The sequence below is a fragment of the Heterodontus francisci genome, chromosome 47 (assembly GCF_036365525.1).
Source record: "Heterodontus francisci isolate sHetFra1 chromosome 47, sHetFra1.hap1, whole genome shotgun sequence".
Lineage (NCBI taxonomy): Eukaryota > Metazoa > Chordata > Chondrichthyes > Heterodontiformes > Heterodontidae > Heterodontus > Heterodontus francisci.
The window spans coordinates 2,615,370-2,629,001 of NC_090417.1; the positions used below are offsets into that span (position 1 = coordinate 2,615,370).

Sequence of the window (13,632 nt, forward strand, 5' to 3'; positions counted from 1 at the left end):
AGTGCACTTTATATGTAGGAGTTAACACACACACAAACTGTAAAATACCATATTCAAATGAATTGTTCCTTTATTCTGTCATGCATTGCACATATATAGAAGCTGACAATGATGGATGCATGAGCTGTACAGTATAGGGAGGATGGTGGGAGGAAAGATTCCTTCCCTTTCCCTACTCAGTATGTACCGTACAGGTGCAGAAGCCAACCCAAGCATATTAATCATACCATATTAGCTGACAAAGAACTGCTTTCTTTTAGTCAGCGTATACTGTTGATAAGAAGTGCTTTTTATATGTTGCAGGGCTGGAAGGAGAGACATGCTTGCGAACATCAGACTGTTCTACTGGATTGTGCTGCGCTCGTCACTTCTGGTCAAAGATCTGTCGGCCTGTCCTGAAAGAGGGGCAAGTCTGCTCGAAACGGGGTCGTAAGGAGGGCCCACAGGGGCCGGAGATCTTCCAACGATGCGACTGTGGACCAGGATTAGCCTGCCGTAACCAAAACCAAGGCACACCACAAGGCGACTCCAGGCTACGGGTCTGCCAACGTGTCTAGAGAGATATCCCGGCCTGAACTCTTTGGTTTAATGGCGTCACAAATTAAGAGGATCAGCTATTGCACCAGTTAAAGTAAAATTAAACTAAACAAAGCTGAAAATGCCAAACCCCATGCATCAAAATAGATACAAAAAAGTATTAAAATGAGCTTTGTAAGGTGAAGCACTTGAAACATGGTGTGTGTGTGTGTGTGTGCGTGGTGGAAGAAACGTTAGCTGACTGTACCAAATTGAATCAATAGATGACAGTATTTGAAGGCCAAAGGTGGTGTCCCAGTCTTGAAGACAAGTTGCAGAGAATGCAGGTTTACAGCAGAACCAACCAGTTCAGTATTGCCCACTAAGATTTCAGTAAAGTATGTGAAAGTTTCATATTATGTTCACTTGAACTGTGAAAAACGTCCAGCAGTACAATTTGACATTGTGCCCTTCCAAATTTGAGCTGTGTCCACAGAAAGGAATTTGAATCATTTAACACAAGAGTAAAGTATGAAAGAGCATCTAACTTGGAGAGGGTGGGAGTAGAAAAGTGCTTTTAATTACTGAGACACACTAAAAGTGTTAAAATAATAGCATAAAATGTTGAAAATATTCAGCAAGTCAGTCAACATCTGAACTGGGAAAAGCCAAGTTAATGTTTCAAGAAGGACTCTTGTCAGAATTGGTGAAGGGTCTACAGGTGAAGCAGTAATCTGTCTCTTTCAGATGTTCACTGGCCTGCTGTGTTTTACATCTGCAGCACTTTATTTTGTTTCTCCTATAAAGATGTATTGTTTTTCAACTTGACAGCTGAGAGCTAGATGTGCAGTCAGGGCTCCTATACAGGCAGCAAACAAATGGTTAAAGCTGTGCATACCCAGGCCTCATTCACTAAAAGAACAAGCAGAGCAAATTCTCCTATTGATAAGAAATTAAACGTAGTTTCGGTTTATTTTGGGAAGTGTTCTAAGCTCTGAATGTGACTTTAACTGTGCTTTTTGGACTGTTGCCTGTTGAAGTGCTCTACTACTACCCTCTACATGTTTCGCATCTACTTCACATTAGTCAAGCTATTGCATCAAAAGTAAAATATGCTACAGGACTTTTTAAAAATCTAATTGCGTAAATTCACTAACACTTCTTATTAACTTGTTGAAACTCCATTAACAATGTTTGACTGACATCACAGCAAAAATAATTAGGATAAATACACCAAGAAATGTTCTTTTCTTCATGGTTTGACTGTTGCCCATACACTAAACTTTAATTTCTTTTCATGCTTTTGCTGCTGCCCTGAGCCAACATGGTGATTTTCTCCTGAGCATCTGTGATGTTGTAGCGTCTAAGAGATATTCAAGTCAGTGTACTTCTTTCCTCTTCATGATCCTCCATTTGTACCACACATATTCCCCGCCAGGCAGCCAGCCATAGCGGGTGCAATAGATCTGCTTGAGAAGTCTTACTCACCAACGTTTTGTCTCTCCATGATCTCTGCTTGGCAGTCTATCCCCTCTGCACCTCCAACATCACTATGCGCTAAATGGAGATGCATTTCTGCATCCAACTGCTCTATCACACTGTGTGTAGATTTAGAATAATTAATTATTCAAAATAATAATTCACGTAAAGCTCAGTGTTAAATGCATGTTTCAATATCACCACACCAGTTGTTGTTTGAACAGCATTATGAAGGTTGCATGAACAAAATTTCTTCATTTGATTGTTTAATGTAACTGATGGGAGAAGCGGAGCTTGCATGGTTAACAGCTTATATGCTATTTACAAGCTATCAAAAAGTTGCAGCCTTTTGTAAGAATACTTGAACAGAATCCCCATCATCAATATAATCCAATACCCTGTTACTTGTACAATGATGCATATAATCATATGTAACATATGTTTGAAAATGATCATAACACATATTACATAAGATATATGTTACACAGGGAAACGACTTTAAACATAGGAGTACACAGATGCTACAAAATGCAAAAAGGCAATTCAGCACCACCAGGCCATGTTGGTATTTTATCTTTCACCCAAGCAAATACAACTCAGTGGAAGTCCTGGACTCTGCGTGAATCAGCAGACATTAGGCAATGCTAGGTTCTGCTTAGAGATTGCAGGCAGTAAACATCTCAACAAACAGTTGCAGAAATGTTTTTCCCATTTCAAGTACCGTATCCACTGCCATGTTGGGTAGGACCGATCCATCATAAGATGTAAAATCAGTCCCAATGTTGTATGAAATTTAACCTTTGCCAAGTTCAGAATTCTGCATTTCAAATTAGCACAGATACAATTCAGCCCCACCTCCAAGGAAGTCCTGCGGCAATCTCCTGTCATCTTCTTCCCACCTGCTAGCTCTTCTTCACACTATTTTGCATTCATTTCTAAAATGTTTGAGAAAGTTTGGATCTTTGAACAAATTTCTGTATATATTATAAATGAGATCAAATGTGTGTGAAAGCCTGTAAAAGATACTAGTAAATAATTGGGTTAGTAGCTAACCAATTTGGCAAATTCTATGGAAGTGTTCACAAATAACTACTTAAACCAGAACTATCAGCATACCAATGACGTAGGAGTTCATTGGAGCTGTCCACCCGAACTCAAAAACTGCCAACTATTCTTGTCAGTTTCAATTAAATTTGAGGCCCCTCTCCCTACACAATCCTCATTTTGTGCCATAACTATGGTTAATTTATGGCGAATAATCAAAATTGGCAGATAATTGAGAGTCTTGGCAGCCCAACTCCAGTTGATCAAACTCAACAGCTGACCCAACAACCTAAAACTGCTTTCCAGCACTAAAAAAAAGACACAACCCATATCCCTGATCCCACTGTAAGTTGCAGTCCAGTGCATGTTCCAAATCCAGTTAAGTGCACCTAACACACCCAACTCAAAGTTGCAGCTCTGCAGTTAAAAGATGTGAGCCAAACAAAATCTCAGCCTGACTGGAAGTAACAGCCCAAAAGTTTGATAATAAACCCTAATTGGTACTGGTCTAATTTGTGGACTGTCTTGATAACAAAGACTAGGATGAAGAACAATTAGAGGCTCCAGGTTTCTTGAAACAAACAGAGAGAGACTGATGAGTAATATAACAAATTGAATAAACCCAGTTGGACTGCAGTTCCCCTTTAAACCTCAGTGACATGCCTGATAATGCTCCAATACACAAGGTATTGTAGTTGAAAGTGTTTTGCTGGTTCTTACTAATTTACTGTGTGTTAGGATCATTTTGCATTTTAATAAAAGAACAATAACTTACCTTTATAACCTTCCTTTACTTACTCCAACACTGTTAGCTCAATCATCAGTTCCATGTGATGCTTGAATTGCACCAGCATAGTCTGAAAATAAGCCTGCAATTGTACACTAATATCATCATACATCCATTTTCTTTCATTCTAAACTGCCCTACTTTTAACTCATTGCAATACAATATCTGCTATATTTTAAGAAACAAGATAAATAAACTAGTTATTCCAGAAAGAACACACATTGCATTAGGAGAGATGCCACACAATATTACAAATGAGTTACATGTGTTTGCACCAATTGTGCAGAAGCTATGTCCAAGTACTGGTGTAGACAATGTACAGCATTCACAACTTGTGCGACATGCACTCCCATTAGAGAACCAGGTGGGAGTGTCGTGTTAGCCCCCATTCAATGTATGCCATATAAACAAGAGATAAGAATGATACACACACAGCCACTGAATAGTAAATGATCGTGAAGCTTTTACCTAGTGTATACTGCACAATATGTAAGGCTGGCAAAAAGTTGGCCACTAAGATTTGTGCAGTCCCTTATTGGTTTTGCAATGAGTTCCTAAACATATAACTCATATACTGTATATACACATTTATGAAACAAGCTAAAGGGCATTGTATGGAAAGTATCAGTACAATTAGCTTAACTTTGGAAAAGGTGTAATAATAAAAGTTGATGTAGCTTGTGCTGTTTAAGCTGACCTATCCATCTGCATTCCTTTGGCCTTGCTAGTTTTACAAATAGTATTGATTAATCGTGTGTAATATTTGTATTTAATATTCTATTTTTTATTCATTATTAAATGTCACATCAATGTGTCTTCAAAGTGCTTTATTTATAATACTGCACAAAACCTTATAGAAAGACTGATCTTCTCTACAAATGCATTCTAACTTCATGCATAATATACTAGTCATATATGCGTATACAAAGTTCTTTAGCGAAGAATTGCAAAATCCTTTACATTTTATATAAAGAGGTTCTGTGGGTGACCCTCAGATGCCACTCACTCACTTCGCTCTCTCGGCTCTCGATATTGCCAGTCGATGTAATCGAAGATGTCCTTTTCACTTTCCACTGGCAGTGGTTCACCTGGCACTCCTACAGTTAACACACAGCAGGATGTTAATGATACAGATACCATTCTACTGAACACTATTAATTTAGGGTGGAGGTGGGCATAGTAAAACAAAACTGTGGACTAAAAATAAAAGCTACTTTAGTGATACATATTTCAACTTCAATTCCCAACATTTCATATGCATAATTGAAATCAATTAGGTCGATAATTCTTTACCCCCTTAAGGGTGCTGTTAAGACACTGGGTACAGCGCCAAGGGTGCATTGGCAGACCTGTGGTACCCTACTGAAGTAAGCCACAACAGGCTATTCAATGACAAGGTGGAGGGCGCCACAGCTGAGGCCTGATGTTTGCATCTGCATTTCCCAGCAAGAATCACAAGACGGTGATGAGGAAATGGACTCTGAGTAATCAGTTACGTCAACACAGATTAGACAACAAACCTGGGTGCTTCATGATGTGCAACACTTAGAATGACCCTGGGACTTAGCTTCCAATTCATCAAAGAACCCTAATTATTAAATGATACATCGAACATTGATCTTACCCCACAAATTAATGTATTTTTAAAAATATGTATAATCACAGCATGATGTTTCAAGACAAATAAATTGTAAGTTGACATCCAGAAACTGTCCTGTCCTGTGCTCTGATCAGACCACAGAGCAGGGTTGATTGTCAACTGTTTTAGACTGGTATTAATGGAGCAGTAACAGCCTCAAAATGGGGTCTGACCCTTACCATCCCATTAACCTGCTTCTGTAACAGATCCCTCTACCGGAGAGACCAACCGAGTTAAGTGGCAGGAAGAATGCAGTTTACCCACAGCAAACTGCCATCAGCTTGACCATTTACAGTCAACCAGCAAAAATTCTCTAACACAAGGCTCTTGCAGATTGAATCATCAACCCGATAAATTCATTTTTCCTCCCAAAAAGTCATTGCAAATCATTTACAACAACTGGACAGGAAGTGCTCTAAAAAGGTGGATGACTGACAATAATAGGCTGGCTCTTCCTCCTTTTATCGTACAATAGATAGCTGAAAATCACACACGCACATAAGACTAGTTGCATGTCAAAGAACAGGTAAGATGAGTGCAGTTGCATTGTTCTGACAGTCTCAGATGAAATATGGGCACCAAAACACTGATGAAGAGAAGTAAAATGTCCAGTACAACATGGAGGAGAAAAGCAAAAGCAATAGCACAATTCCTTGCTGCCAAAGGTTTTTAAGTCACTTCGTCACTGTTAAGTTTGCCCTGTTGCCATTCCAGAATTACAAAAAGTGAAGAAACACCGTTAACCAAGAACTCAATTTAAGGACAGCAGGCATAGTCTCCCACTCAGGATCTACACTTGGTCACAAATCCACATCTCAGATAAATATCTGTCAATGCCTAAAAATGAATCAATAAGTTTGTTGATATTCTTTTCACAGCCTAAACAAAATCTTAAAAATATCACAGTGTTCCCCTAATTGCTAAATGTGAAATGGTACCAGCCAATGTGGAACCACTAAATCTTAAATTTCATCTCCAATTTGCTGAGCTAGTGCATCTTAGCCAGAGCTGCAGTTGGAGGTGCTATAAATGACCTAAATGGCCTTACAAGGCTAGACATTAAAAAAAACATTGTTTTCCACTTCTGATGGCCTCTTTGGAAACTAGGGCCGGAATTTTACCTACCGTAATCGGGTCAGTTTGGAGGCGTCCGGGTGGTGAAATGGCATCCAATGACAGTGGGCCGGGGCCCCGGCGTCATCACGCATAGACGCCATTTCACGACCCAGGAGGTTGGGCGTGATCGAGTCGCCGCTCGCCCGCAAGTAATTTCAAGGTTATTAAAGTAGTTGACAACCCAATTGATGGCAAATTTACGAGGGCCGTCTGATTTTACGGCCGTAAATCGGGTCACTGATTGTGTCGGAGACCCGGCAACTTTAAAAGGGCGGAAGGCAGGCAATCAATAAAGGTGTTGGAGGTAAAGCTTTGGTGTTGCTTATCTGTGAGAGTTTTTGTGTGTTATATAAATTGTAGACATTTGTAGCTTCTGCAGAGGGCTCCAACTGAGTCTGACTCACTACAGCTCGGGACCTATCTGTTCTGAGTCAGTGAGTGGAAGGAAGGGGGTTATGTGTGCCTGTCCTGACAGCTGGAACTTAAGGAATTTTGTCACTGAATCTGGTAACCAGTCCAACGATGGGAATTGTGCATTCTGGAGGCAGCTCTTCGGAGGAGGACCATGCCCCAATCAGGGGCAAAAGGACAGATGGGAGGGAGAGCAGGTGGCAGAGTCAGGCAAGAGCGAACACACATCAGGAGACGCGGCTACCCAACAGGTAGGGTGTACTGGCTGCATCTGAGCTATTTACACCTGTCGGAACGTCAGAAGGCGGCTGCGTCTGCCACTTGAGACTGGGACATTTCTTTGTGAGATGCTGGCAGCGGATGTAACCTCAAACTGCCTCGGTGGCCATCCAATGCCAGTCACTCTAAAGGTGACCATCGCCTTAACTTTTATACGTGTAGCTCTTTCCAGGCTTCGACGGCAGACTTGTGCGGAGTCTCCCAAGCAGCTACGCACCAGTGCATAAAGTTTGTGACTGATGCATTGTTCAGTCGGGGCAACAGTTTCATTTATTTCAGAACAGACACCACCAGCCAGGCTGAAAGAGCAAGAGGATTCAGTGCAATAGCTGGGTTCCCAATGGTTCAGGGCATGATAGACTGTACACATGTGGCAATTAGATCACCAGCAGGTCATTTATTAAACGTTCAGCTTATATGCGATCATCGGAAGAGAATCATGCAGGTTCGTGCATGGTACCCAGCAAGTTGCCACAATGCATACATTCTCAGAAACTCCCAGGTGCCTGCTCTTTTCAGTCCCCCAGACAGACTGGAAGGTTGGATACTTGGCGACAGGGGTTATCCTTTGAAGACATGGCTGATGACACCCATGAGAATGCCAAGGGGTCATGCTGAGGAACGCTTCAATGAGAGCCATGCGACCACCAGAGTGACAATCGAACAAACAATTGGCCTGCTCAAGATAAGATTTAGGTGTCTGGACTGCTCAGGTGGAGCACTGCAGTACGCGCCAGCATGGATATTGTTGGTCGCTGTGCGTTGCATAACCTTGCAATGGAAAGGGGAGACGCCATTGAGGAGGCTCAAGGTAACCGTGAGGCGTCATCAGATGAAGATGGAGTTTCTGGTGAGGACGATGGGCACCACCTACATGATGGCAGGGGAGAGGAAGCAGAATGTCCTCTGGGATTAAGAGCACGAGAGACCTGGGATGCCCCAATAGACAGGCGTTTCTCTTGAGAGGATCACTACATGCAAAGATTTCACATTGTGGCGTGCAATGAGCTATTGTGGGATTCCGAGAGGGGAAAGACATGCACATCCAAGGGAAGAGATCAGATTAAAAACATCATGTCACGATGAACCCAACTCAAGTGTGTGACCTCAGCAGCGCAATGATGTCTGATGCTACCTCATGGATGACGTATGCAAAGTTAAATGTTGAAAGCATAGATTTATTTACAGTGATCTATGTGCAATTCAGATAAATAATTGGAAGGTAACCCAGTGAACCAGAAGTAATGTTACTGTGATTTCTTAAAATGGTTTCAAGTGCTCTTGCGTGTCGATGATGCATCGCCACCAGACTCACCAGAGGCAGGTGGCTGATCGGACTGTTGCCCTGCTCTTTATAACTTTGGTGGACATCCTCTGCCTGCTCTGCCAGCCGTGCAGGCCGCAACAAATCAGGGTGCTCATGAGAAATATCAGGGACACCCTCTAACACCCTGGGAGTTTGCGGTTGACATGTAACTAGCGGAGGGATTAAGGGGCTGCATGATGCATCAGGAGCGCCCTGAGAGGAGCTCCCATGTGCTATTGGCTGCTGCCCCTGTGCCCTCCCGAGGCTCGACTGGTTCTCAAAGCTGACCTCAGCGGGATAAGCAGCCTCAACCTGCCACGTGTATGAGCTTGTACTCTGATGGTCTGGTCCAGGGAGGCTACACTCCCCCGGAGATCACGGATGGCTTCCAGTACTGGCCCCTCTACTGCAGCCGCCAATCTGTCAATGGAGGATGTCAGGATGGACAAATGCCTGAGAGTTTGCAGCTGACATGTGCTATGGGCTCGCAGCATCTCAGGCAACTCCACCAGATGTCCATGCACCACATGTTGAACCTGCAACATCTCGTGCTGAATGGATGTTCTCAGAGGCGCATTACCAGCTTGCAGCTCTGCAACGGCCTGGCCTCCCACAGTCCTCTGGTGGCTGGTCCGGCGACTGTGCTGTGCTAACACCCGTAAGTGATATAGTTTCCACGGAGACAGTAATTCCAACTGTGGTGGTAATCTCTGCGCTGGTGCTTGGTGAGGTGCGATGATGTGACGGTGCACCCTCTGAGGCGATCTCCTCATCCTCAGAGGGGGACTGTTGAGCCCCCGAGAACCCCCTTGGTCGCTGATGTGTTTCACCTGCCCCAAGTCATTGTATTGATACCATTGTCGTGGTATTTTGGGTTCAGTGTTAGGACTACAATTGCCCACTATCATTATTTCTTGACTATCAGCAGAAGCATGTCTCAAGGTGAATTAAAGCACTTTTATGTACTGTTGATATGATCAGAAGGTAGATACTCCAAGCTGATCTGGTACCTTTGAGCAGCCCTGGCAACAGGTTGCCTGCTGGGCAAAAGTAAGGAAGCTAAGAAAATAAAATGACAAAAAAGTTATGAAGACAGGACAAAGCAACATGTCTGCTGCTTGTCTTTAATTTCACAAAGATAATCAGAGACTTTAAACTAATATTATGAGCATGTGAACAGTTAAAAAAAGTAAGTGGAAGTGCTGTATTAAGCACATAAAAACCAGATTATCAGTCCTTGCTCAGTATTAAATGTGCTAATCTCAGATCCATTACCAGTGTGACATCGGCTTCTGTATTCGTGATGTGGTGACGCGAAAGAGGAAATTGACTAGAATTTCCATTTTTGATCAAAATCTAGACCGGAAGATGATTAGCTTGGTGACGATGACCACTGCAGTTGATGGGGTTCAGACATGACGGATGCCCATTTGGAAGAGATACCAGAGGCGAACAAGGGAAGCATAGTCCAGCATAAATCAGTGCCTTCAGGAGAGGAAAATTCAGTGGAGAAAATGGGGCAAAAATTCAAAGGCAGCATGAGCATAATATGGAGTAAATTTTAAGATTGAGTGCTCCTAGCACAGAACTGCTTTTAGATGGAAAATCATGTCTGTGAATTAGTCACACCATTTGGCACACCAAAATCCCAAAATGTAATCCTGTCATGCAAGGCTCTGTGCAGGACAGTATCAAGGTCAGAAAAAGCAGAACAGCAGAGGAGATAAATCAGGACATAGTGATTGGGTTTGGAGAAGGAGAACAAGATTGAGAGAGATGAGTTCCATAGTTTTGAGGTCATGGGCAACAATGTGTTAGAATAATAGATGGTGCGACATGAGGAAATATAGGGTGGAGTAAGAGTGTCTATGTCAATGTACTTGGGATTTAGAAGCACTTACCTTCTTCTTTGGCCTCCTTGTCTCGAGAGACAATGGGTAAGCGCCTGGAGGTGGTCAGTGGTGTGTGGAGCAGCGCCTGGAGTGGCTATAAAGGCCAATTCTAGAGTGACAGGCCCTTCCACAGGTGCTGCAGAAAAATTTGTTTGTCGGGGCTGTTACACAGTTGGCTCTCCCCTTGCGCCTCTGTCTTTTTTCCTGCCAACTGCTAAGTCTCTTCGACTCGCCACACTTTAGCCCCGCCTTTATGGCTGCCCGCCAGCTCTGGCGAACGCTACAGTACTACAGTAACACACATTAATAATAAAGACAAAAGAGAATTGGGATGGAGAGACAAATTAAAATCTTCTCGAGATGGAATGAGGTAAAATAAGAAGTTATGATTAGGCAATCCAAAGCTTAGTATCTGGCACCTTGTGTATAAGTATGCTGGCACAGGATACAATTATGGAAATTCAGGGTCAATCGCAGCAATTTAAAGAAGTACAAATAAAAGTTTCATGCAAAGGGTCTGATATTTTTAATGAGATGTCTGCAGGGTTGGTTTACATTTCCAAATTTATGTAAAGAATATTTTAAGTTTTGTTGAAACATGACAGAAATTAGTTAAAAAGTTTAATGATGCTTTGACATTATTTCATGCAACACCGACAATACTTGTAAATACCTTCAGGGAAAAAGGCCATCTTTCAAATCACAAGCCAATTAACAGCAACTTATAATTTTAACTACTTTTGCAACAATACCTAGGGAAGTTAATTCTGTAATGCCTATTTGCACTTTGTCCCAGGTTTCCATCAGATGTTCCTCCTCGAGAGCCAAGTCCATTATTTTACAAAGGAGCCCTGATACACATTTATACACAGTAATCTATTCCACTGGATACTGGAGGATATTCTAGTGTTCAAAATCTAGCCTGAAAACAGCTTTTTTTCTGTAAAACCTGACATTTTTCTGCTCTACTGAAGGCTCCAACTCATGATTCCATGAACAGTATATTACAGTGAACTGCACAACTGATAAATTCCCATACTTCCAGAGAGGAAACAATATGGATAATACATCTATATTTTTAGGGAATCAAGATCCCCAGTGTATATAATCTAATTTTTGGGTAATTTAAGGGGATAAATTAAGGGTAAGTCATGGGAGGGCAGCTCGGCAACGTGGAATGCTCCTCCTGTGCAATGTGGGAAGTCAGGGGCACTTCCAGTGTCCAGGGCGAACACGTGTGCAGGAAGTGTCTCCAGCTGCAGCTACTCGAAATCCGCTTCGGATCTGGAGTGGTGGTTGGAGACACTGTGGAGCATCCGCGAGGCTGAGATCATCGTGGATAGCACGTACAAGGATGTGGTCACACCGCAGGTAAAGACTGCTCCGGCAGAAAAGGAATGGATGACCGCTAGGCAGGTAGTGCAGGAGTCCCCTGGGTCCATCTCCCTATCTAACAGATTTTCCACTTTGGATACTGTTGGGGGAGATAGCTTCTCAGGGGAATGCAGCAAGAGCCAGGTCTGTGGCACTATGGGTGGCTCAGCTGCACAGGAAGGGAGAAAAAGGAGTGGAAGAGCTATCGTGATAGGGGATTCTATCGTAAGGGGTACAGATAAACATTTCTGTGGCTGCAAACGTGACTCCAGGATGGTATGTTGCCTCCCTGGTGCTAGGGTCAAGGACGTCACGGAGTGGCTGCAAGTTATTCTGAAGGGGGAGGATGACTAGTCAGAGGTCGTGGTACACATTGGTACCAACAACATAGGTACAAAGAGGGATGAGGTCCTGCAACAAGAATTTAGGGAGCTAGGTAGCAGATTAAAAAGCAGGACCTCAAAGGTTGTAATCTCTAGATTACTCCCGGTGCCACGTGCTAGTGAGTATAGGAATAGGGAAGATAGAGCAGGTGGAATGCGTGGCTGAGGAGATGGTGCAGGAGGGAGGGCTTTAGTTTCCTGAATCACTGGGTCTGTTTCTGGCAAAGGTGGGACCTGTACAAGTTGGATGGGTTGCACATGAACCGGAATGGGACCAACATCCTTGCTGGGAGGTTTGCTAGTGCTCTTGGGAGGGCTTTAAACTAATTTGGCAATGGGATGGGATACAGAATGGAGGTACAGGGGGTGATGCAGTCAAATATAAAAGAAAAACTGAGTCAGTCTGGAAGGCAGAGCAAAGAGAGATCTGTTAAGGCACAAGTGGAAAAATGAAAGACTGGATTTCATCTATTTTAATGCAATTTTAATACTTGTAAGGCAGATGAATCGAGGGCGATGACTAGCACATGGGATTATGATATTATTGCTATCACAGAGAGCATCATTGAGGTAGAGACAGAACTGGCAGCTCAATATTCCAGGGTATCGAATCTACAGGTGAGACAGAGGAGGGGGTAAAAGAGGAGGTGGCATTGCACTGTTGATCAAGGACTCAATTATTGCAGTAAGGAGGGATGATATCTTAGAAGATTCCTCAAATGAGGCCATATGGGTGGAACTTAAAAACAAAAAGAGGGCAATCACTTGGCTGGGAGTGTACTGCCGGCATCCAAACAGAGATAGAGAAACAGATATGTAGGCAAACCTCAGGGAGGTGTAAAAATAATAGGGTGATAGTAGGGGATTTCAACTTCCCCAAAATCAACTGGGATAGTCTTAGTGCAAAAGGCTTAAAGGGAGCAGAATTCTTAAAATGCATACAGGAGAGCTTTTTGAACAGTACGTAGAAGGTCCTACAAGAGAAGGGGAAGTAGTGGACCTAAATGAAGCTGGAAAAGTGGTAGAAGTGTCAGCGGGGGATCAGTTCGGGGATAGTGACCAATACTCTGTAAGATTTGAAGCAAGTTCAACAATGCCACTGTCCATGCTGTTGGTTAACAAAAGGTCTAAGAGCCTTTTACTCAATTACACCATCTTTTATGGTGCGTCTTTCAGCACACTATTAACATATTGTTTGCCTTTGCTCCATGACCTTTGGTCAGCTGTGTGGTCTTGTCCAATCTGCACCTTCTCCATTGTTATCTCTTGCCCCACCCCCACCTTACTTGCTTGTAACCTGTGACATTTTTAATATTTGTCAGTTCCGAAGAAGGTTCACTGACCAGCAACGTTAACTCTGCTTCTCTTTCCACAGATGCTGCCAGACCTGCTGAGTGGTTCCAGCA

The 13,632-nt window shown here is 42.9% G+C and overlaps 2 protein-coding genes across 5 annotated transcripts in view; one reads left to right on the top strand and one right to left on the bottom strand.

Annotated features, from left to right (window-relative positions):
- Positions 1-4,642, top strand: part of LOC137357200 (dickkopf-related protein 4-like) — a 31,462-nt gene extending 26,820 nt beyond the window's left edge. Inside the window, exon 4 of the mRNA XM_068023355.1 lies at positions 304-4,642. Within this exon, the coding sequence (XP_067879456.1) occupies positions 304-557 (254 nt within the window). The 3' untranslated portion in view covers positions 558-4,642. The remainder of the gene's footprint in view (positions 1-303) is intronic.
- The window catches only part of polb (polymerase (DNA directed), beta), a 113,898-nt gene continuing 104,904 nt past the window's right edge, over positions 4,639-13,632 (bottom strand). For 3 of the 4 annotated variants that reach the window (XM_068023349.1, XM_068023348.1, XM_068023347.1), the window contains exon 14: positions 4,639-4,923. In XM_068023349.1, the coding sequence (XP_067879450.1) occupies positions 4,829-4,923 (95 nt within the window). In that variant the 3' untranslated portion in view covers positions 4,639-4,828. The remainder of the gene's footprint in view (positions 4,924-13,632) is intronic. The other variant, XR_010971153.1, reaches the window with a different exon arrangement.